A 25,713-nucleotide genomic window follows, 5' to 3' on the forward strand; every position below is an offset into this window, starting at 1 on the left:
CCACTTAATTAAATCAAGAATTCTTATTATACAGCTTGATCCACATTAGTATATTTACACAATTGAATCACAATTCATAGTTATTTACAAATGTTTCAAAATTAGGTTTAGTTCTCCCATATTTCTTAAAACCTAAATACAATTTAATACATCCAACTAATCACTCTTATACACATTGAATGTAAAGCACACCTTAAGTGAGCTTAAATCAATATTAACTTATGCTACTTCATACAGTATTCTTCTTACTCTTATAATATTAACTTATACAATCAAATCATAATTATTTAAGTCATCACGATTCTCTACAAACAGAGACACTCTTGATGCGAATTGTTCAGAGACCTCCACATAGCCTTTAAAGGAATGCGGAGAACTGACCAGGGCTTCTGACCTAATGTCCAATCCTCACCTTCACGTGGTGACCCTGTTGGGTATCTACTTTGATACTGAACGAACGAGGATGGGCTGGCAATTTGGGATTTAGCCGACCAAATTGTATTCTTATTGGTTAAACCAAAATAAAAAATGATGGTACGACATGACAAAATTTCATGCCGGCTGGGACGTCGCCCGGTTAAACAAGGCCCCCGTTGTTTTCGCCAGGGAACCAGGGCGAACAGCGAAAAGTCAGCTACTGGAACAAATCTGAAAACAAACCCCAATTCAACATCAACAGAGTTGAAGATCGGTACTATCAACATAAGAAGCCTGAATGGCAAAGAAATGCAGCTAGCTGAGGAATTAGATAAGTACCAGATCGACATAATAGGGGTGACTGAAACAAAAAAGACCAAAACTGGTGAGATCTTTCTGAGCAATAAATAAAAATGTTATATTCAGGCAATGACAATCAAGGAAAAGAACGAGTAGCCAGAGTATTCAACACAAAATACGAGCTAATCTTCTTGAATGGCAATCAGTCTCAAGTAGAGTAATGTGGGCAAATATGAGAATGGGGAACTGGACAATGAGACTTATTTGTGCCTATGGTCCCACAGAAGGTTCTACTAAGGTAGAAGTGGAAGAATTTTTTGACGCTTTAGAAAAAGCAACTGACACAATGAAAAAGGAAAAGTTGGTCCTTGTTGGGGATCTAAATAGCAGAGTAGGAAATGATTGTGAGACATACAAAAATATTTTGGGAAAATTTGGGGAAAAGAGCACAGCTAATAATAATGGCAAATATCTGTTGGATTTCTGCTCAGGACATGGACTGGTTATTACTAACACCATGTTCCAACATAAAAATGTGCATAAATTCACATGGAGAGAAGAGGCTAGGAATAAGAAAAGTCTCATTGACTATGTTATTTATGATAGTGATGTTTTCTCCCTGGTACAGGACACCAGAGTGTACAGAGGATTTGAAATTGGAAGTGATCACTATTTAGTTTTGAGCAGAATAAAATTGAATTTCATATTGAAAAGAATAACATGTAAGAAAGCTTTAAAGCGAATAAAAGTTGAGCAGCTCTCAGATGTGAACTGTAGACTAAAATACAGAAAGATTATTGAAAATAAAATGAAAGAGTTTGAGAACAGGAATCAAACCTTGGAGATTAAGTGGCAAACTCTGAAGGAAACATTGATTGATTCTGCCAGAGAGGCATGTGGTGAGGTTGTGTGCAAGGATAAAAAAATCAGAACTCCCTGGTGGACACAGGAAGTTAAAGAGGCAGTGAAGGAAAAGAAGAAAGCATATCAAAAGTTCCTGGCAAATAAGTCAGCTTTTACTCTTACAGAATACAGAGACAAATGTAAGAAAGCTAAACAAAAGTCATGGGAGGACTTTGGCAAGAATATAGAAAATAAATATCAAGAAGGCGGCAAAATATTCTGGAGGTTGTTGAAGAAGCTTAGGAATGGAGGAAAGAGTGCTGTAAAAGGAGTTAGAGATGATAAAGGTGACATGAAAACAAGAGAAAAAGATATCCTTGAAGTATGGAGTGATTACTTTGAAAAACTGCTAAATGAAACAAGCAGTGATGACAGCACAGTGATAAAAAACACTGACCAGGCATGCAGTCAGGAATACATATCCATACTTGAAGTAGAAAAAGCCATCAAAGGCTTGAAATGTGGAAAGGCAGCAGGAGTAGATGATATTCGACCAGAAATGCTGAAGTATGGTGGTATAAAAGTCTTACAGTGGCTGCACTGCATAGTTCAGAAAGCCTGGATAGAGGGACGAATTCCCGATGATTGGAGTAGAGCTCTCATAGTACCCATATATAAAAAGGGAAATAAAACTGAATGTGAGAATTACAGAGGTATTTCCCTACTGAGTGTTCCTGCAAGATCTATGCAAGTATACTTGAGAAACGGTTGAGAAGAATTGTGGAAGAAAAGCTTGGTGAAGAACAAGCTGGATTCAGGCCAAATAGAGGCTGTCAGGATCAGATCTTCACTTTACGACAAATAGTCGAGAAAGCATGGGAATATAACAAAGATCTGTATTTAAGTTTTGTCAATTTGGAAAAGGCATATGACAAGGTGCCAAGAGAGAAGCTATTCAATACGCTGCAGTTATATGGTGTCAATGGAGCATTATATCAAGCTCTACTTAGTCTTTATTTGAGTTGTAAGTCAGCAGTTAGATTTGAAGGAAGTACAGGAAGATGGTTTAATGTTAAATCTGGTGTGAGACAAGGATGTACATTATCCCCTCTGTTATTCATTATCTACATGGATCACATTATGAAGGAAAGTGGTATTAAACCTGATATCAAAACTGGAGATGTTAATGTCAGTTCTTTGCTTTATGCGGATGATGTTATATTTCTAAATAAATCCGCTACAAGTCTGCAAGATTCTCTGACTAAATTGAATAGCTGTTGTAATAGATATGGTATGAAGGTCAGCAATAAAAAGACAAAGACAATGAAAATAGGCAGAATCATTGAAAATGTCAAGTGTGTTGTGAATGGAGAACCTGTGGAACAAGTAAAACATTTTAGCTACTTAGGCACAATTTTTACTGAAGATGGTAAATTAAATATAGAAATAGACAACAGAATCAGCAAAGCTGGTATGGTGGGAAGTCAACTGAATAAATTCATATGGAATAAGAGAGAAATTAGTCGGAACACTAAATTAGCTGTATACAAGACAGTGTTCAAACCAGTTTTAACTTATGGATCTGAGAGCTGGGTCAGAAGTAAAACACTTGACCAAAGACTAGAGACCGCAGATATGAAAGTCCTGAGAAAGATTAGAGGCGTGAACAGATGGCATCAATGGCAATATCATATTAAAAATGAGGATATTAGGAAAGAACTTGACATTGTCAGCATCCAGGAATGTGTTAGCAGAGCTAATCTCAGGTGGTATGGTCACTTAAATAGAATGGGAGAGGAAAGATTAGCAAAACAAGTGTTCTCTGCCAGGTTGGCAGGAAAACGACCGAGAGGAAGACCAAGATATAGGTGGATTGATACAGTACAAAGTGCCTTAGACGATAGAAATATAAGATCTGATAATGTTGGAGTCTTGACAAGTAACAGACTGATTTGGAGGAAAATTGTAGATAGGAAGTTAGTACTGATGTAATTTTTTTCATGTAGTACTGTCATATCCTGTACACCCCTTGAGGGTACATGGCAGGAATTTGATGATGATGATGATGATGATGATATATTCTTTACAATGCTATCATTCAGCACAGTCCATTACATGAATCTTTTCTTCCCTTCTTTATGCTGACTCACTCTTAATCTCCCTCCAAACATCTTCTTTGTCTGAGTCGTTGATAGTTCTGCACCCTCTTGAACCCTTATTCAGCGACGTGATGGCAATGACCATACTACGAGTGTTCCCTATGCCAGTGATTGACAGCAGCCTTCTCATTGAGAAGGCTGCTGTCAATCACTAAGGTAAGAGAAGGTAGAAACCAAAGATGAAATCCTTCCCAATGCTGGAGCTTTTAAACACCCAGACTTTGCATGTATCTCTTGAAACTTAAACTTCCATATATGATCATGTATCAACATCTAGACATGATGACATCACACTTTGTGTGTCTTTCATAATTGCCATATGTGGCAATTTCGAAAGACAAAATTGCCATGGATATACATTGATGTCATATTTCATGCATCACAATGGCTTAACAAAGTTTTGTGATCAATTACACATAAAAAGAGTTATTTTAATAACACAAATAATGCCATTTTTTGTGTAATTTCTTTAGAAGAAAAAACTTGTAAAAACAAACATGAATTATTTATCATGTGAGAATTTACACTGCAATATTTTTATTTTATAATGAATTTTTTTTGGGGGGGGGAATCCAACAACAGAAATAAATACGCAAAAAAATATATATACATTCCCTCTCAGTTAGCCTATCCTAGTACACTTTAATAACTGGTCCTTAATTTATCCACTCACATTCATTGCAGAGTATCAATTATTAGTAGGTGGTTTTAAGTATTTTAAAACTTAGAATAGCTAAGAGCTTAACCAGATTCTTTTATTGTATTACTTCACCAAAACAAAATTTAAACTCAGGGATACACTACTGATCAAGTTTCAGCTTTTTAAGAGGCTATTTCTCTGGTTTTCAGATTTTGCTAGAGTGAACATTTTTACTATACTACCCACTGATATCAACCATGATCTTATTCAGGTCACCTGCTTCATATCCAACCTTATCTGTTCCAACATGTTCACACATGATAGCATGTCAAATTTTGCCAATAAAAATTATCAAACAAATTAAAATTGAATGACAGACATTCTACCCTTTAAACCACATATACTAAATACGTTATTAAATTCTATCCATCTAGAACAAAGTTGTTGCTTCATAAAATTTCGAAACTTTTTGCATCTTTTGTACCCTGTAAGTGGTTCAAATGAAAGAAATATTTGAGTTCACTCAACACATTTTTTTTGTAATGATTCCAAATGTTGAATTTAAATAAATCAACCAGCCAGTACTCGGAAAAATACTTAAATATCTATAGAGATGGAGAAACAAGTGAAATGAAAATTAATAGATGCGTTGAATTTTGTGAAATACACTTAAAACACAGCATTACTCTGGTGGGGAATTTTTTAATTTTCTTTTGACTTTTCTCAAAAATGTTTAACAAAATCTAAAAAATAAAAATAAATAATTAAAAAATTATAAGTTTACTTAATAAAATATACCTCTTTAAGATCCACAGCTTCAGCAAAAATATTTCCAGTGTCTTTTTCCTGAATCTGATCTAGCATATCTCTCAAAAATATTACAAATGGTTGCAATTCCATTTCAGTTGCAATCTGATGGGCTCTAATCTAAATAGATAAGAAAATAAAACTACTAAATTATTCCATCAGATTAAAACAAAGTTAAATATGTCATTATAAATATGCATAAAATTATCTTCACAACATTATTCAAACTGAAAGTTATGTTAGATAAAAAAATCATAAAGTTTTACTAAAACACATTCAATATGGAGAGCATCTATTATGGATAAAATTCCCAAAACGTAACTCTTCCCCATGCCTGCATACACACAGCTAATTTCACCTACTACCTATTAACATTCATAAATATCCATTCCATACCTGTTAGATGGAAAGAGAAGTTATTCATTTTATGATTATTATTTTTCTTTTCTTTTCATAATTTATTATTATAGCAAAGACTTATTACAAAAACATAAAAAAATCTTCTAATTATATATATGATTTGGCAGAAAATAAATATTTTAGTTAGTTGCAGGCAAGTTTAAATTTCTCATTGCACCAATCAATTATAACAAAGAAAATAAAACACTATTAGAATTCTGACTATCCTATAAAAGATTTATACAAGAATATCTGTGTGAAGTATCTACAAAGACAAATTTAGCAGAAAAGCAGTGTAATGAGAGGAAATATATTTGAAGCCACCCTGCAGGAGATTCACACCTGCAGAGAAAAACATTACAACATTTATTAGATACTGGCTAATATGAAGGTTGAAAAGAGAGCATAACAGCATAAGGAATCATACTGAAAAACATACTACACCCCCCCCTCCCGCAACTTGATCCTCAGAATATGAAAAAGGCAATCCAGATATGTGTTATACCTGAAACTTTGAGGTGTGAAAACTTTCCTTTTTAATATATTTTCCCATTTTTTGAGCCTTTCAAAATTCTAAATTCTCAAAATCAAATTTTCAACAATAATTCCATATCTCCTTTTCTAATTCTTCTTCTTCTTCCAAAATGCCTATTGTTATTGTTAGCATATGGGAGTATCCTGGATACACTAGTATTTGACTTTTGAATCTGAGATGAAGTATAGATCAGAAGTTACAACTTCCTAGATAGGAGCCTGTGCAGACTATACCATCATCCCTGAAGTGTTCTATGCATGTAAATGTGGGCAGGTCTGCCTGTTTTGAGGGTAAAATACCAAAAAAAAAACCAAACCTAAACAAATATCGAACTGACTAACTCACCTTTAGTCAAAATGATCATATAAAAGTTTCTCGGGTCACAGACAGGAATCCAACAGGTCTTTCTGAGCAAGGGACTTCATATATACTGACTGAGCTACAGAGGTACCTTCCAAAATACTTTATATCCATTTATAAATGTATGCACTTTAATATTTAATAAAATGCATACATTCTTGAGTTTCTTTTGTGCTCTTTATAAGTTTTTTTTTTTTAAATTATAAATGTGTTACATTTTTTTGGGATGCTTAAGGGTCAAAGCTATATAACTGAGAGGAGACCTCCACATAGCCTTCAAAGGAATTTGGAGAACCGACCAGGGCTTCTGACCTGTCCATCCTCAGCTTCTCATGATGCACCCTGTTAGGTATCTACCTGGATACTGAATGGACGAGGTTGGGCTGGCAATTTGGAAGTTAGCCGACCAAATTGTATGCTTATTGGCTTAAACCAAAATTTCAAACAATGGTACAATATCACAGAATTTCATGCCGACTGTGGCGCCGCCCGGTTAAACAAGGCCACCATTGATTTCGCCAGAGAACCAGGGCAAACAGAGAAAAGTCAGAGACAGAAACAAATACTAAAACTTACCTCAACTCAACATCACCAGAGTTCAAGATTGGTAATTTTAAATAAAGAAGCCAGAATGGCTAAGAGATAGAGCTAGCTAAGGAATTGGATAAGTACCAGATCGACATAATAGTGGTGACAAAAAAAAAAAAAAAGTTCTTTCTGAGCAATAAATCCAAAATTTTATATTCAGGCAACGACAATCAAGGAAAAGGAGTAGCCATAGTATTCAACTAAATACGAGGCTCTCTTCTTAAATGGCACGCAGTCTCAAGTAGAGTATGTGGAACTAGACAATGAGACTTATTTGTGCCTATGATCCCAGTGAAGGTTCTACTAAGGTAGAAGAGGAGGAATTTTTTGAGGCGTTAGAGAAAGCAACTGGTGCTATGGAAAAGGAAAAGTTGGGCATTGTTGGGGATCTAAATAACAAACAAGGAAATGATTGTCAGACATACAAAAATATTTTGGGAAAATTTGGAGAAAAAAGCAAATCTAATAATAATGTCAAATACCAGTTGGATTTCTGCTCAGGACATGGACAGGTTATTACTAACACAATGTTCCAACATAAAAAACGTGCACAAATTCACATGGAGAGAAGAGGCAAGGAATAATAGAAGTCTCGTTGACTATGTTATTGTTAACAGTGATGTTTTCCTTCTGGTGCAGGACACCAAAGTGTACAGAGGATTGGAAATTGGAAGTGATCACCATTTAGTCTTGAGCAGGATAAACTTGAATTTCATATTGAAAAGAATAACATGTAAGAAAGTTTTAAAAAGAATAAAAGTTGAGCAGCTCTCAGATGTGAACTGTAGACTAAAATACACAAATATTATTCAAGAAAAAATGAAAAAAATTGAGAGAAGGAACCAAACATTGGAGATTCAGTGGCAAGTCTTGAAGAAAACCCCGATTGATTCATCCAGAGAGGCATGCGGTGAGATTGTGTGCAAGGATAGAAAAATCAGACCACCATAGTGGACACAAGAAGTTAAAGAGGTAGTGAAGGAAAAGAAGAAAGCATATCAAAGGCTCCTGGCCAATAATTCAGCTTGTGCTCTTAGAGAATACAGAGACAAATGTAAAAAAGCTAAACACTGTGTAAAACTGGCAAAACAAAATTCATGAGTGGACTTTGGCAAGAACATAAAATATAAATCAAAGAATCAAGGAAAAGAATGAGTAACCATAGTATTCAACATAAATACGAGGCTAATTTTCTTGAATGGTATGCAATCTCAAGTAGAGTGATGTGGGCAAATATTAGAATGGGAAACTGGACAATGAGACTTATTTGTGCCTGTGGTCCAACAGAAGGCTCTACTAAGGTAGAAGTGGAATAATTTTTTGAGGCTCTAGAGAAAGCTATTGACACAATGAAAAAGGAAAAGTTGGTCTTTGTTGGGGATCTAAATTGCAGAGTAGAAAATGATTGTCAGACATACAAAAATATTTTGGGAAAATTTGGAGAAAAGAGCAAAGCTAATGATAATGGCAAATACCTGTCGGATTTCTGCTCAGGACATGGACTGGTTATTACTAACACCATGTTCCAACATAAAAATGTGCACAAATTCAAATGGAGAGAAGAGGCAAGGAATAAGAAAAGTCTCGTTGACCATGTTATTGTTGGCAGTGATGTTTTCCATCTGGTGCAGGACACCAGAGTGTACAGAGGATTTCAAATTGGAAGTGATCATTTAGTCTTGAGCAGGATAAAATTGAATTTCATATTGAAAAGAATAACATGTAAGAAAGTTTTAAAGCAAATAAAAGTTGAGCAGTTCTCAGATGTGAACTGTAGACTAACATACACAAAGATTATTGAAGAAAAAATTAAAGAGTTTGAGAACAGGAACCAAACTTTGGAGATTCAGTGGCAAGCCTTGAAGAAAACCCTGATTGATTCAGCCAGAGGCATGTGGTGAGGTTGTCTGCAAGGATAGAAAAATCAGAACTCCATGGTGGACACAGGAATTTGATGATGATGATGATGTGTTAAATTTTGAGAGATGCATAACAGTAAATGGAATAGATTTCATCATGTAACCTTTTCTGCAATCTTTCATAACATTTGACAATGATGAAAGAGAATTTTAACTATTTTAAAAATATATAATTTTTAAATAGTTAAATATTATTATAATGGTAGAGTTCAAACCAACTATTTTTCAAAAAATGAAATGACTGGTTGCTTCTTCAGTGTGTGTGTGTGTGTGTGTGTGTGTGTAACAACATAAAGCAAATTTCAAATAAACCATTAATGATAAAAAAAAAAATTTTTTAAATAAAAAAAACTGAATACTTAAACATATATAGAAATTTCATAAACTTATGAAATTCCATTTCATAAGTTTACCAGTTTACCATTGATAACATGAAATTTAAAAATATGCTTCCCTCAATTATATGTACGCCACTCCTTAGAGTATCTGCTTCCCAGAGGATATGCAAGAGAGCATATCTGTTCTCTAGCATATCCGTGTAAAATTCAATGCAGTGAAATTTCATATAACGATTTCACTGAGGTCACAAACCATGAGGAAAGAAAGAATTGCAACATACTATTTTTTAAAGAAGTGCTGATTGTAAACTTGTAAAGCTAACTATCAAAAGGAAAGATATGGAAAATTGTTCACAAATTATAAGAATATATTGTAAAGATTAAAATTGTGCATAATGTTGGTTTGGTGTAGCAGAATGTTAGAAGTAATTCTTTAAGTTAAGGGGATTAGACCGGATTATGTTGGCGACTTAAAAGTAAAGAAAATATTGAAGGTCATTCAGAGGTAGAGATTGTTGCCGCCAACTCTGAAGGTCAAAAGATCCATGACGTCATTTATTTGCAGAAGATTCGGGGGTCTCCGATACTAAAAACAAGGAGCAACTGAATCATATAACAGAGGCAGTTCAAGGGCTGTTCAGGAAGCTGACTGTTTGAGAGTTTGTTAACTTGTGGAAGTAGTAAGCCCAGGAGAAGAAGGTCATTCTATGGAGATGTATTTCCAGTAGCAGAACATGCCATGTGCGACCAGATATGTGGCATCGACAATAGATCCAAAAAACCGACAGTGAGCTATGTTACAGATCCCGGACGAGGAAAGTAGTCAGCAGAACCACCAAAAGTCATCCAGAGTGGTAGGACTGTATTTGTTTCTACGAATTTGTGAGATTTTAATATGTTGATGCTGAGACTGTGATCAAGAATTGTATGTTTGCTGAACGTAGCTTTGTTAATATTAGTTGTTAAGTCTTTATAGGAAATAATTGAAGTTGAAAGTTAGCTAATATATTTATTGAGAAGAATGTCAGTCAATAATTTGATTGTAACAGCCAGAAATTGTCTACAGTTGGTAAAGCAAGTATTTTTAGCATTGTGAATTGCAGGTCTATGTTGTAAGCTAATGACTTTAAGTTTAAAGCAGGAATTAGAGAGAGAGAATTTGTTTAATGCTGTATTGTCATCATCATCAAATTCGTGCCATGTACCCTCAAGGGGTGTACAGGATATGATAGTGCTACATGAAAAAAATTACATCATTATTAATTTCCTATCTACAATTTTCCTCCAAATCAATCTGTTACTTGTCAACACTCCAACATTATCAGATCTTATATTTCTATCGTCTAAAGCACTTTGTATCGTATCAATCCACATATATCTTGGTCTTCCTCTGGGTCGTTTTGCTGCCAACCTGGCAGAGAACACTTGTTTTGCTAATCTTTCCTCGCCCATTCTGTTTAAGTGACCATACCACCTGAGATTAGCTCTGTAATGCATTCCAGGATGCTGACAATGTCAAGTTCTTTCCTAATATCCTCGTTTTTAATATGATACTGCCATTGATGCCATCTGTTCATGCCTATAATCTTTCTCAGGACTCTCATATCTGTGGTCTCTAGTCTTTGGTCAAGTGTTTTACTTCTGACCCAGCTCTCAGATCCATAAGTTAAAACTGGTTTGAACACTGTCTTGTATACAGCTAATTTAGTGTTCCGACTAATTTCTCTCTTATTCCATATGAATTTATTCAATTGACTTCCCACCATACCAGCTTTGCTGATTCTGTTGTCTATTTCTATATTTAATTTACCATCTTCAGTAAAAATCGTGCCTAAATAGCTGAAATGTTTTACTTGTTCCACAGGTTCTGAATTCACAACACAGTTGACATTTTCAATGATTCTGCCTATTTTCATTGTCTTTGTCTTTTTATTGCTGACCTTCATACCATATCTATTACAACAGCTATTCAATTTAGTCAGAGAATCTTGCAGACTTGTAGTGGATTTATTTAGAAGTATAACATCATCCGAATAAAGCAAAGAGCTGACATTAACATCTCCAATTCTGATATCATGTTTAATACCACTTTCCTTCATAATGTGATCCATATAGATAATGAATAACAGAGGGGATAATGTACATCCTTGTCTCACACCAGATTTAACATTAAACCATCTTCCTGTACTTCCTTCAATTCTAACTGCTGACTTACAACTCAAATAAAGACTAAGTATTGCTTGATATAATGCCCCACTGACACCATATAACTGCAGTGTATTGAATAGCTTCTCTCTCTCTTGGCACTTTGTCATATGCCTTTTCCAGATCGACAAAACTTAAATACAGATCTTTGTTATATTCCCATGCTTTCTCGACTATTTGTCGTAAAGTGAAGATCTGATCCTGACAGCCTCTATTTGGTCTGAATCCAGCTTGTTCTTCACCAAGCTTTTCTTCCACAATTCTTCTCAACTGTTTCCCAAGTATACTTGCATAGATCTTGCCAGGAACACTAAGTAGGGAAATACCTCTGTAATTCTCACATGCAGTTTTATTTCCCTTTTTATATATGGGTACTATGAGAGCTCTACTCCAATCATCAGGAATTCGTCACTCTGTCCAGGCTTTCTGAACTATGCAGTGCAGCCACTGTAAGACTCTTATACCACCATACTTCAGCATTTCTGGTCGAATATCATCTACTCTTGCTGCCTTTCCACATTTCAAGCCTTTGATGGCTTTTTCTACTTCAAGTATGGATATGTATTCCTGACTGCATGCCTGGTCAGTGTTTTTTACCACTGTGCTGTCATCACTGCTTGTTTCATTTAGCAGTTTTTCAAAGTAATTACTCCATACTTCAAGGATATCTTTTTCTCCTGTTTTCATGTCACCTTTATCATCTCTAACTCCTTTTACAGCACTCTTTCCTCCATTCCTAAGCTTCTTCAACAACCTCCAGAATATTTTGCCACCTTCTTGATATTTATTTTCTATATTCTTGCCAAAGTCCTCCCATGACTTTTGTTTAGCTAGTTTTGCACAGTGTTTAGCATTCTTGCATTTGTCTCTATATTCTCTAAGAGCACAAGCTGACTTATTTGACAGGAACTTTTGGTATGCTTTCTTCTTTTCCTTTGCTACCTCTTTAACTTCCTGTGTCCACCAGGGAGTTCTGATTTTTTTATCCTTACAGACAACCTCACCACATGCCTCTCTGGCAGAATCAATCAATGTTTTCTTCAGAGTTTGCCACTGAATCTCCAAGGTTTGATTCCTGATCTCAAACTCTTTCATTTTTTCTTCAATGATTTTTGTGTATTTTAGTCTACAGCTCACATCTGAGAGCTGCTCAACTTTTATTCGCTTTAAAACTTTCTTACATGTTATTCTTTTCAATATGAAATTCAATTTTATTCTGCTCAAGACTAAATAGTGATCACTTCCAATTTTAAATCCTCTGTACACTCTGGTGTCCTGCACCAGGGAGAAAACATCACTATCAACAATAACATAGTCAATGAGACTTTTCTTATTCCTAGCCTATTCTCTCCTTGTGAATTTGTGCACATTTTTATGTTGGAACATGGTGTTAGTAATAAACAGTCCATGTCCTGAGCAGAAATCCAACAGATATTTGCCATTATTATTAGCTTTGTCTTTTCTCCAAATTTTCCCAAAATATTTTTGTATGTCTCACAATCATTTCCTACTCTGCTATTTAGATCCCCAACAAGGACCAACTTTTCCTTTTTCATTGTGTCAGTTGCTTTTTCTAAAGCCTCAAAAAATTCCTCCACTTCTACCTTAGTAGAACCTTCTGCGGGACCATAGGCACAAATAAGTTACATTGTCCAGTTCCCCATTCTCATATTTGCCCACATTACTCTACTTGAAACTGACTGCCATTCAAGAAGATTAGCCTCGTATTTTGTGTTGAATACTATGGCTACTCCTTCTTTTCCTTGTCATTGCCTGAATATAACATTTTGTATTTATTGCTCAGAAAGATCTCACCAGTTTTGTTCTTTTTTGTTTCAGTCACCCCTATTATGTCGATCTGGTACTCATCTAATTCCTCAGCTAGCTCCATTTCTTTGCCATTCAGGCTTTTTACGTTTATAGTACCGATCTTTAACTCTGGTAATGTTGAGTTGGGGTTTATTTTCAGATTTGTTCCAGTAGCTGACTTTTCGCTGTTCACCCTGGTTCCCTGGCGAAAACAACGGGAGCCTTGTTTAACCGGGCAACGCCCCAGCCGGCATGAAATTTTGTCATGTTGTACCATCATTTTTTATTTTGGTTTAACCAATAAGAATACAATTTGGTCGGCTAAATCCCAATTTGCCAGCCCATCCTCGTCCGTTCAGTATCCAAGTAGATACCCAACAGGGTGCACCACGAGAAGGTGAGGATTGGACATTAGGTCAGAAGCCCTGGTCAGTTCTCCGCATTCCTTTAAAGGCTATGTGGAGGTCTCCTCTCAGTTATACAGCTTTGACCCTTAAGCACCCCATATACTGTATTGTGCTTAAAGGAAAATAAGCATGTTTTGTTTGTTTAAAAACAATCGCCTGATTTTTGACAAATGCATTGTCTCACAAAAATAATCAAACCTGTGTGCTTAAATTAGAGAAATTGCCATGACTGACTATTTTAGGCAATATTTTAGAAGGTGATCTATTCTATAAGTGTTATAACTATTCTGCCTGTGCCATAACTTTAATTCAGGGTGGCACAGTTGAAAAAACAAAAAATTTTCCCTGAATTATATGGCGTGGGAAATAGTAAACACTGTATCCATGAATTGCCTATTCTAGAGGTCATTTCACTAATAGCGATAACACTTGTAGGTACTATAAAGGATTACAAGCGGGGACTAAATTAATCGGCTTAAGATAGAACTAAAGAATTACTACGATAAAGAGCCAAGAGGCTATTTTTCCAGCGGCATAAATTAAGGGGATAATAAATCCCTCATTACGAAACTCAGAGATCGAAATATATCGTAATCCACGAGTTTCGTGCCGAAGAACTATCAGCGAGTCCAAGCGTAAGTCAACACCTGGGTGGTACAACACTAGGACAACTCGGAGCAAAGGTGGAACAAGTTCCATCACTATCCTTAATATTTTCTCATAATGTAAAACGCAGCTCCTAGGAGATGTATTACTGTTTTACATTATGAGGAGAGGACACTACCCAGACCAGTTTCGACCTTTATTGAGGTCTCATCAGTGAATAGGTAGACCTGGATAATACCAAGGTTTAAGTGAACCGAACTTACATATACCCCTACTAACGAATTGCCAGACTGGTGTACCGATATATTATTATTACTATGATAAAGAGCCAAGAGGCTATTTTTCTGGCGGCGTAAATTAAGTTAAGGGGATAATAAATCCCTCATTATTTTAAAGCCAGATATGAAACTCGAAGAAGTTGTACCACCCAGGTGTCGACTTATGCTTGGACTCGTCGATAGTTCTTCGGCACGAAACTCTTGGATTTCGATATATTTCGATCTCCGAGTTTCGTATCTGGCTTTAAAATAATGAGGGATTTATTATCCCCTTAACTTATTTACCTTAGGAGTAAAGTACACACAGGAAAGAGAATAAGATTAGAAAATTAAATCACAGAATATAACAAAAGGTAGCAGTTCGACAGCTAGACAAAATAAATCATCATCATCATCAAATTCCTGCCATGTACCCTCAAGGGATGTACAGGATATGATAGTACTACATGAAAAATTTACATCATTACTAACTTCCTATCTACAATTTTCCTCTAAATCAGTCTGTTACTTGTCAATACTCCAACATTATCAAATCTTATATTTCTATCGTCTAATGCACTTTGTACCATATCAATCCACCTATATCTTGACCTTCCTCTGAGTGTTTACCAGATTCCTTGCTCTTGTGGATTATCTTATTTCAGACAAACAGGAAGATCTGCCTCTATTTGACTAGAAAAACACCAGTCTTATATTCAGTACCTTAAACCTGAACAGTCTGGACTTGCAGAACATGCCATCTTAACCAGACATAGAGTCCATTGGAAAAAGACAAGAGTCCTTCACAAAAGTCAGTTTCTCGTAGAACGGCTTTATAAAGAAACATGTGAAACTTTACTCCACTCTCCTAACTTAAACAGATCTGATGGTTTACGTCTATCCCCTTTATGGGAGATAGTACTACAAATCGGTTAATCTTTCCTAACTTTTTATTGTGTGTGTGTGTATATATATATATCTATATCTATATATATATATATTTATTTTTTTTTTATTTTTTTTTTTTTATTTTTGGTTAGGAAATTTTATTGATCTTTTTAGTTATCTTACAAAAAAATCTTTTACGTGAGATTTTTCCATCATTAATTTTGTATTTATATGTCTATTCACGGTATTCCCTTACTAAGAGTGACCAGAGTATTATAAAGAGAAGGTTAGGAGAGCAACAGGTAAGGAAGAAAGGCAAAATTATATTATGAAAAGAAGGCAGCTGAACAGGTCAGAGATAAAAAAAAAAGTTTGCTGTGTTGCAAGTAAAAAGGAAGAATGACCGTGGAAAAGTAATCTTAGTGAGAGTGGATAGAAGAAAAGTGTCACATACACAAAAAAATAACTAAGTTGTTAAGTGATTGGTAAGGTATATATTTCAGACTCTCATTAGGTGTCTGGATGTTGGCAGACAGTGGGTGGGTGGGGGGAGCACAGAAGTAGCCTCAGCACATGTAAAATTTCTAATGAATGGAAGGAAACAAAAGAAAATTCCATTAAGCAAGTCTGGAGCTAAGACTGATACAGTGAATTACAAATCAATTAGTATCTCTGATTTGGTCATCAAAGTATTTGAAAGATGGGTTTAGGAATTACACCAACAAGTGGGCAACCAACAGTAGGATCCTCTACAGGGTGTCCCTGAATTCATGGCCCAAACGTAAGGGGGATGGTAGTATACACCAAAACCACCAATATTTGTCATAGAATATGCGGCCACAAACGCAGTGAAGAGTTGGAAATGAAGGACAGACACAGGTTTCCAGAATGACATTTATTGGAGATCATTGCAACAAATATTAAAACGTCCACCCACCAACGTTGATACACGTGGCACAATGGCAAAGTAGTGATTGGTATACCTGCTCGTAAACACCGGGCTTGTTGTGCACATCGCTGGCTGCGACGGGCAGTCGGGCTACCAGATCCTCTGTGGACTGCATGGGCGTCTCGTACACGACACTCTTCAAATGTCCCCACAGAAAGAAATTGAGACAAGAAAGATCGGGCGATCTGGGGGGGGGGGGGGGGGGGGGGGGGGGGCCACGGGATGGGACCACTGCACCGAATCCATTGGTTCCCAAATATGGCATTAAGATGCTAGTGCACGTCCATGTTGAAATGGGCGGGTGCCCCATCATGCTGGAACCACATACGGGAGAGGATGGCGACTTGAACATCCTGAAGCAATTCCAGCAAAACCTGTTGCAGAAAAATACAATACGTTCGCCCATTGAGGTGGTCCGGCAGTAGGTAGGGTCCAATTAAGTAGTCATGCACGATCCTGCCCAGACATTGACAGCAGATCGTTGCTGGTTCGACTGTGGATGTGTACCATGGGGGTTCTGGGTCACCCACAAATGCGCATTATGAACACTGACTACATCTTCATGTGAGAAAGTTGATTCATCCATAAACAGCACATGAGCAGGGAAATCAGGCTGTACGACACTTTGCTGCAGGAACCACTGGGTGAAATCAATGCGCAGGGGATAATCAACAGCTGTCAATGCCTGCACTCGCTGCAAGTGATAGGGGCATAGCCTTCTTCGTGCAGTACTCACCAGACACTATTCCGATGCACACCCAGGCTCCGGACGGCAGATCGCATGCTTGTACCAGGGTTATCTGTCACCATACACAAGATGTCCTCGCTCATAGCTGGTATTCTGACCGTCCGTGTTCGTCCGGCATCATGTCAACTGACGTGGAAGGTGCCTGCCTCACACAGCTGACAGTGCAGTTGCGCAAACATTTTATGATCGGGCACACGGCGCATAGGATATCGCTCGCAGTACAGTCTTTGCGCCTCTACCATTGCCCTCAGCTACGCCATACATCAGGTGCATATTTTTTTCTTCCCAAAATATTTCTGGTGAGTTCTCACTAATCGACAAAAAAAATCATCCAACTGAGTTGATGTTTCTTCTGTGAACCCACTACAAATGACTCTAACATGCAGTCTAGTGGGATGCACCTGACTTGGAAGGTTTCAGAGTCTTAGTCTTTACTTAAATCTATTATTCCATTCATGCACCATCTACTATCTAGGAGATAGCATAATTAATATCTTTTCCAATCCCAGTGAATTCTATGTCTGATGTCGATGGCATGACAAGCAAGGCCTAAACTCTCCAATTCTAGAAATCTTATGTAATCTTGGTGTACTTTGATTCTGATCTTAGCAGAACAGCCAAACTGTCCAAATTAGCAGGCAACGTGAACAGGAATTTATAGACACCAGGTAAGGAGAGTGGAGGAAATTTATCTTTAGTAGACAGCAGGAAAAAAGATAACGTTCATGTTCAGATAATTTTCATGTAGTGAAAAGATTGTATTTGCAGAGAAATCCTTGCTATTTGTTCAGATGTCCCTTTATGGAAATCCTTTTCACATCAGATTGTACTCTGGCTGAAGGATGATAATTATCAATTATTTTTCAGGATAGTGATTTCTTTATATGCTTTATTAAATTCTTCTGACAGAAGAGAGTGCAAAGAACAAATACATCTTGTACACAGAGTATGTTGAGTACATGACTTTATAAAATACCTGTCCTGTGTAGAAAGGATGATGATATGCTAGGCAGATATACCTATCAGTGAAGGAAGACCTCCTGCAGATGGGAAATTCAATATTGTTGCCTATAGAGTTATGGATTACTAAGATATCCAGTAAAGGAAAATCGTTGCTAGATTAATGTTCAATAGTGAATTTGATGTGGTTGTTATAAGGAATTTATTCTGTCCAAAAACTGCAGTAATTCTTTTTCACAGAGGAACCAGGCTGCAAATATATCATCAAAAAATGTAGTCAAATATTGGCTTTTGAATGTTGTAGCCAATTAGTTTGCTCCCTCCTGGAGTGATGCTCATGTTGCTCTCAGTAACTAATTCTAACTAACTCTTAGTAACTGGAGCCTCATGAGCAGACTAAAGAAATTTCATGGTGGACACAAGAAGTAAAAGAGACATTCCCAGAAAAGAATAAAGTATATTGAAAGTTCTTAGCAAGTAACTTATCAGATTCACTAAGAGAATAATACTGATAAAAATGTAAAAAAGGAAAGCAGTATGTAAAAGTAGTTAAGCAAACGTACTGGGAAGATTTTGGTGTCAATATACAGAAAATGAATATGATACAGAAAAATACATAAATATCAGGAAGATGGCAAAGTGTTCTAGAAGCTATTGAAAAAAGGAAGCTTAGAAATGAAGGAAAGAGTACTGTAAAAGGAATCAGGGATGATAAAGGAATACATGAAACTTGATAAGATTTGCACATGTCTGGGATGACCATTTTTAAATAAAACAAGTGACAAGTAGTGATAGAAAATATTAAAGAGGAAAATAAAAAGGAGTACATATCAATACTAGGTATAAAAAAAAAATAGCCATCAAAGAACTGAAGTGTAGGAAAGTAGCCATAGTAGATGATATTTGAACAGAAATACTCAGCATGGAGGTTATAAAAATTGTTTGAGAAACACAGCTCAAGAAAAGCTATGTTTTAGCCCATAGATATCGAACCTATGGCATGCGTGCCAGAGGTGGCACGTCCGAGAATTTTGTTGCCACGTCAACTATTTACAGGTGATATCCTATTATACACTTATAAATTATTCAGCCATTTTTTTTAATTGTTACAATACATACAAGTTAAATTTTATTTTACACAAGAGAGCAGCTATGAAGACGTGCATATAATTGGTGAAATCACGACCCAAAGACAAAGGCAAGCGACAATTCTTGAGTTGAAATGCTAATTCTCTTCAACCGAATTCCATAATATCTGAAACATGTTGAAAGTTTATTTTTCACTTGGTTAGAGTATAATAAAATTAGTTTACTCCTTTATCCAAGTGTGAGCAAACAAAGTTTGCGCCTGAAAGTATCTTCAGGACTGGGGTAAGGTGGTACAACACCAGGGCAACTGGTTGCAAAAGTGGAGAAAGCTACCAACACTCCTATCTCAGTATCTCCTATAATGCAAAACACATCTCCTTGCGGATATGTCTAATGTTATGCATTAAGGGAAGGGCCACTACCCAGACTAGTTTCAACCTTTATTGAGGTCTCTTCAGTGGGAGCCAGGCCCAAGTGGAGATACCAGGCAGAAGCATTAGCAGGTCATCTCTACCTATAGGAGTTTGGCAACTCCTATAGGTAGAGGATTAAACTAATTTTATTATATTCTAAAAGTGAAAAATAAACTTTCAACATCTTTCTCTAAATCCAGAGTAATTTATTAAAAAAGGGTGGCACACCATTTGGCAACTCCTATAGGTAGAGATGACCTGCTAATGCTTCTGCCTGGTATCTCCACTTGGGCCTGGCTCCCACTGAAGAGACCTCAATAAAGGTCGAAACTAGTCTGGGTAGTGGCCCTTCCCTTAATGCATAACATTAGACATATCCGCAAGGAGATGTGTTTTGCATTATAGGAGATACTGAGATATGAGGGTTGGTAGCTTTCTCCACCTTTGCAACAAGTTTCCCTGGTGTTGTACCACCTTACCCCAGTCCTGAAGATACTTTCAGGCGCAAACTTTGTTTGCTCACACTTGGATAAAGGATTAAACTAATTTTATTATATTAATATCTGAAACAGTCATAACAACATTCACTATATATTTCTTAGTTTTAACACATTCACGAAGGGGTGTCGTTTATCGTTCCGACAGAACTTCTCATTACCAGCAGGCTCAACTCACAAAGTTTCAACCCTTGGTTGAATTTTATTGGTGTTTATTTGAGCTGGCAGAGGAACTCACACACACATTATATAGCATGCTTCAATTCATGGTAGAATTTTATTTGAAGTTAGCCTTTGTGATCTGTCATAATCATATCAAGAATTTCAAATGCAATAAAACAAACACTTATTTCATGTAATTGAAAAATTGGACAATAATTTTTTGTTAGATACTGTGATTCTGATGCGACACATGGTTTTGCTTGAGTCTATACAGCATAGTTTCTGTGAGAAGGGACATGTGATTCATTAGGCAGTGGTTTTCATTCCAGCTATCTGTAATTGCACTATTTGTTGAGAAATATATTATACAGACTGCAAAAGGCTTTGTACCTGATTCAGAGATACAATAAAAGCTACTTGTTTTTCTTGCATCTGCAGTATAATGGCTGTTGGGGAGGGCATGCTGTTAACTGCAGGGAGCGAGTTACTATCGCCTTGACGTGAACATGTTCAAACATTAAATTATATATTTAGTTTAATCCTTTATCCAAGTGTAAGCAAACAAATTTTGCGCCTGACGTATCTTCGGGACTGGGGCAGCTCGTGGCAAAGGTAGACTGACTTCACATCGCTTGCCTTAGTATCCCATAAGGCAAAGCACATCTCCTTGCAGACATGTATAATGCTATGCATAATAGGAAGGTTCACTACCCAGAAGTGATACCAAGGTTGAAGTCATTTTTTCCTATACCAGTTGCTCAAAGGTGCTTTCTCTAATCCAGAGTTATTTAATAATAAGGTGTGAAAATATGACTTCTGCATTACTTCAACCTTGGTATCATCTCTAGATTTGGCTCCCACTGAAGAGACCTCAATGAAGGTTGAAACCGATCTGGGTAGTGACCCTTCCCATTATGCATAGCATTATACATGTCCACAAGGAGATGTACTGTGCATTATGGATACTAAGGCAAGTGATGTGAAGTCAGTAGTCTACCGTTGCCACGAGTTGCCTCAGTCCTGAAGATACTTCAGGCGCAAACTTTGTTTGCTAATACTTGGATAAAGGATTAAATTAAATATGTAGGTGGTCTCAAAAGTTCTCGGCCTCAACCATAAATGGCAACACTTTCAGCAAGATGTTTTTTTCTAAGTTGGTGCATCTGTCATATAAACATCCATGTGAAATTGTAAATCATTCTATCAAGCAGTTTGTTTTATACAGCTGTCTGAAGCAAAAGTATTGTCTGTATCCCTTGAAATTGATACAATTGAGTATCATGCGGTTATAAAATTCTTTGTAAAAGAAGGTTTAACACTAAAGGAAATTCAGAAGTTCATAAAAGTTTATGGGAACTCTTCTCCTCTGCTTTCAATAATTAAGAAATAGGCTGCCGAGTTTAAACATGGCTGTACCAGCCTTGAAGGTGATCCACACATGAAGGACGTCAAAAAGTGTAATAATTGATTGATCAAGTGCACGATATGATATTAGATGACCCGGATAGTCAAAGTGCGTGAAATTACTGAGACTATAGGCATTTCAAAAGAACGTGTAAGATACATTTTGCATGAAAATCTCTGAACAATGCTTAGAGTGTTTTAACAAGAATAAAAGTGATGTGCGTAGATTTATTAATATAGATGAGATGGGAATTCACCATTACACACCACAATCCAAACAGCAGTCAAAACAGTGGACAGAAGTCACTGTTTTGACTGTTTTGGTTGTTCAACGCCAAAGAAAACAAAGTTGGTTCCATAAGCAGGAAAGGTCATGGCATCGGTGTTTTGGGATGATAAAGGCATTTTGTTTATTAATTATCTTCAAAACAGTAAAGGAGTAACCCGGGAATATTATTCCGATTTTTTAACCAGACTAGGCGAAAAAAATTCAGGAGAAAAGACCCGGTTTGCAGAAGAAAAAAATAATCTGTCATCAGTACAATGCACCTGCCCACAAAGGTGTTTTGGCAATGGGGAAATTAAGGGATCTGCACTATGAACTGTTGGAAAATATCCACTCTATTTCCCAGATTTGGCTCCCCCTGACTTTTATCTCTTCCCAAAACTAAAACTCTTCCTCGCTGGTCAGCGTTTTTCTTCGCATCAAGAGGTGACTGCAGCTGTAGATGGGTATTTTGCAGATCTTACTGAGAACTATTACAGGGACGGGATAATGGTGCTGGAATAAATGTATTAGTCTTAAGGGAGATTATGTTGAAAAATAAACAATTTCGAAATTATAGTAAATTCGTTTTTTTCTTTGTTAGGCTGAGAACTTTTCAGAAGACATGTATATAATTTATAGTCTAACCAAGTGAATAAACTTCCAACTTCTTTCTCTAATCCAGAGTAATTTAATAAAAAGTGTGACACCTTTTGGCAACTGGTATAGGAAAATATGACTTCTGCATTACTTCAACCTTGGTATCACCTCTTGGTCTGGCTCCCACTGAAGAGACCTCAATAAAGTTTGAAACCGGTCTGAGTAGTGACCCTTCCCATAATGCATAGCATTATACATGTCCACAAGGTGATGTGCTTTGCATTATGGGATACTAAGACAAGTGATGTGAAGTCAGTCCACTCTTACCATGAGTCGCTCTAGTCTTGAAGATACTTCAGGCGCAAACTTTGTTTGCTTTCACTTGAATAAAGGATTAAACTAAATATATAATTTATAGTCTAACCAAGTGAAAAAAGTTCCAATGTTCAAACATTTTTCGTGTGCGAGATAAATGTAAAACTTTTTAATGTATTTTTTCATGAAGGAAAATCAGGGGTTCGAGTTATACGTGAGGACAAGTTACATTCGAGTAAATACGGTAAGCGTTTCGCCGACAAGTTGACATCCTTCAGCTGCTTCCCCTGCTCAACTGACTTCTATGGTGAGTTACAATGCTTAAATATTTTTCTCACTACCATTTTTTTTTTCAAACCAATATCATTAAAATCAATTTAATAATGCAATAATCAATTTTACACTAAATAATATTATAAATAAAATAAAATAATATTTATAAAATTATAAATAATTATTTATAAAATATTATAAATAAATATGTATATTATAAATTTATAGATAAATAAATTAAGTTAGATTAATTTTCTATTAATATCCCCCTAATAAAAACTGCCTGGCAAGTCAGCAACCCGATTTGCAAATTTTTGGCAAGCGCCAAAAATAGCCTTTTCTCAAGTATGCAAGCATACTTGAAAAAAGGCTAAAAAAGCTGTTCTCACTGAACAGATTGTCAGGATCAGATTTTCACTTTAACACTAATAGTTGAAAAGTCATGGGAATATAACAAGGATTTATATTTAAATGGGAATGACATATGACAAGGGTACAAGTGAAAAGTTGTTCAAAACACTACAGTGATATGGAATAAATGAGACATTGTATTGAGTGATAGACTATATTTAAGTTGTAAGTCAGCTGAAGCAGGCAGGGAAAGATGGTGTGATTTAAAATGAAGTCCGAGACAGGTGCACACTGTCTCCAATGTTACTCATCATCTATACAGATTACATTATGAAGTGGCATTAAACCTGACAGCAAAATTAGAGATGTTAATCATAGTTCTTTATACAAATGATGTTATATCTAAATAAATCGAGTAGAAGTATGCAAGATTCTATAAATAAACTGAATAATTGCAACAAATATGGCATGAAAATCATGCCATATTTGTTGCAGTTATTCAGTTTGTCAGCATTAAAACAAAGACTGTGAAGATAGGTATCAATATAAAAAATTTCAACTGCATTCTGAATGGAAAATCAATAGAAGAAAAATAGTTGAGCTATTTAGGCACAATAAAGATAATTTGGAGGAAAATTAATATATAGGAATTTAATAATGTAAATTTTTCATTTAGTACCATGATAATAACCTATACATCTCTTGAATGACATCAAGAATTTAAAGATGATGATTATATATCCGGGGTGCTTAAGGGTCAAAGCTGTATAACTGAGAGGAGACCTCCACATAGCCTTTAAAGGAATGCGGAGAACCGACCAGGGCTTCTGACCTAATGTCCAATCCTCACCTTCTCGTGGTGCACCCTGTTGGGTATCTACTTTGATACTGAACGAACGAGGATGGGCTGCCAATTTGGGATTTAGCCGACCAAATTGTATTCTTATTGGTTAAACCAAAATAAAAAATGATGGTACAACATGACAAAATTTCATGCCGGCTGGGGCGTCGCCCGGTTAAACAAGGCCCCCGTTGTTTTCGCCAGGGAACCAGGACGAACAGCGAAAAGTCAGCTACTGGAACAAATCTGAAAACAAACCCCAACTCAACATCACCAGAGTTAAAGATCGGTACTATCAACGTAAGAAGCCTGAATGGCAAAGAAATGGAGCTAGCTGAGGAATTAGATAAGTACCAGATCGACATAATAGGGGTGACTGAAACAAAAAAGACCAAAACTGGTGAGATCTTTCTGAGCAATAAATACAAAATGTTATATTCAGGCAATGACAATCAAGGAAAAGAAGGAGTAGCCATAGTATTCAACACAAAATATGAGGCTAATCTTCTTGAATGGCAGTCAGTTTCAAGTAGAGTAATGTGGGCAAATATGAGAATGGGGAACTGGACAATGTAACTTATTTGTGCCTATGGTCCCACAGAAGGTTCTACTAAGGTAGAAGTGGAGGAATTTTTTGAGGCTTTAGAAAAAGCAACTGACACAATGAAAAATAAAAAGTTGGTCCTTGTTGGGGATCTAAATAGCAGAGTAGGAAATGATTGTGAGACATACAAAAATATTTTGGGAAAATTTGGAGAAAAGAGCAAAGCTAATAATAATGGCAAATATCTGTTGGATTTCTGCTCAGGAGATGGACTGGTTATTACTAACACCATGTTCCAACATAAAAATGTGCACAAATTCACATGGAGAGAAGAGGCTAGGAATAAGAAAAGTCTCATTGACTATGTTATTGTTGATAGTGATGCTTTCTCCCTGGTGCAGGACACCAGAGTGTACAGAGGATTTGAAATTGGAAGTGATCACTATTTAGTCTTGAGCAGGATAAAATTGAATTTCATATTGAAAAGAATAACATGTAAGAAAGTTTTAAAGCGAATAAAAGTTGAGCAGCTCTCAGATGTAAACTGTAGACTAAAATACAGAAATATTATTGAAAAGAAAATGAAAGAGTTTGAGAACAGGAATCAAACCTTGGAGATTCAGTGGCAAACTCTGAAGGAAACATTGATTGATTCTGCCAGAGAGGCATGTGGTGAGGTTGTGTGCAAAGATAAAAAAATCAGAACTCCCTGGTGGACACAGGAAGTTAAAGAGGCAGTGAAGGAAAAGAAGAAAGCATATCAAAAGTTCCTGGCAAATAAGTCAGCTTTTACTCTTACAGAATACAGAGACAAATGTAAGAAAG

General features: G+C 36.3%; 1 protein-coding gene across 2 annotated transcripts in view; it reads right to left on the reverse strand.

Annotated features, from left to right (window-relative positions):
* The window catches only part of Br140 (bromodomain-containing protein 140), a 416,387-nt gene that overhangs the window by 209,383 nt on the left and 181,291 nt on the right, over positions 1–25,713 (reverse strand). For both annotated transcript variants that reach the window (XM_090413932.1, XM_090413852.1), the window contains exon 9: positions 5,158–5,286. In XM_090413932.1, coding sequence (XP_090270058.1) covers positions 5,158–5,286 — 129 coding nt within the window. The remainder of the gene's footprint in view (positions 1–5,157; positions 5,287–25,713) is intronic.

The sequence above is a fragment of the Typopeltis vanoorti genome, chromosome 1 (assembly GCF_054136105.1).
Source record: "Typopeltis vanoorti isolate ZY-2024b chromosome 1, IOZ_Tvanoo_1.0, whole genome shotgun sequence".
Lineage (NCBI taxonomy): Eukaryota > Metazoa > Arthropoda > Arachnida > Uropygi > Thelyphonidae > Typopeltis > Typopeltis vanoorti.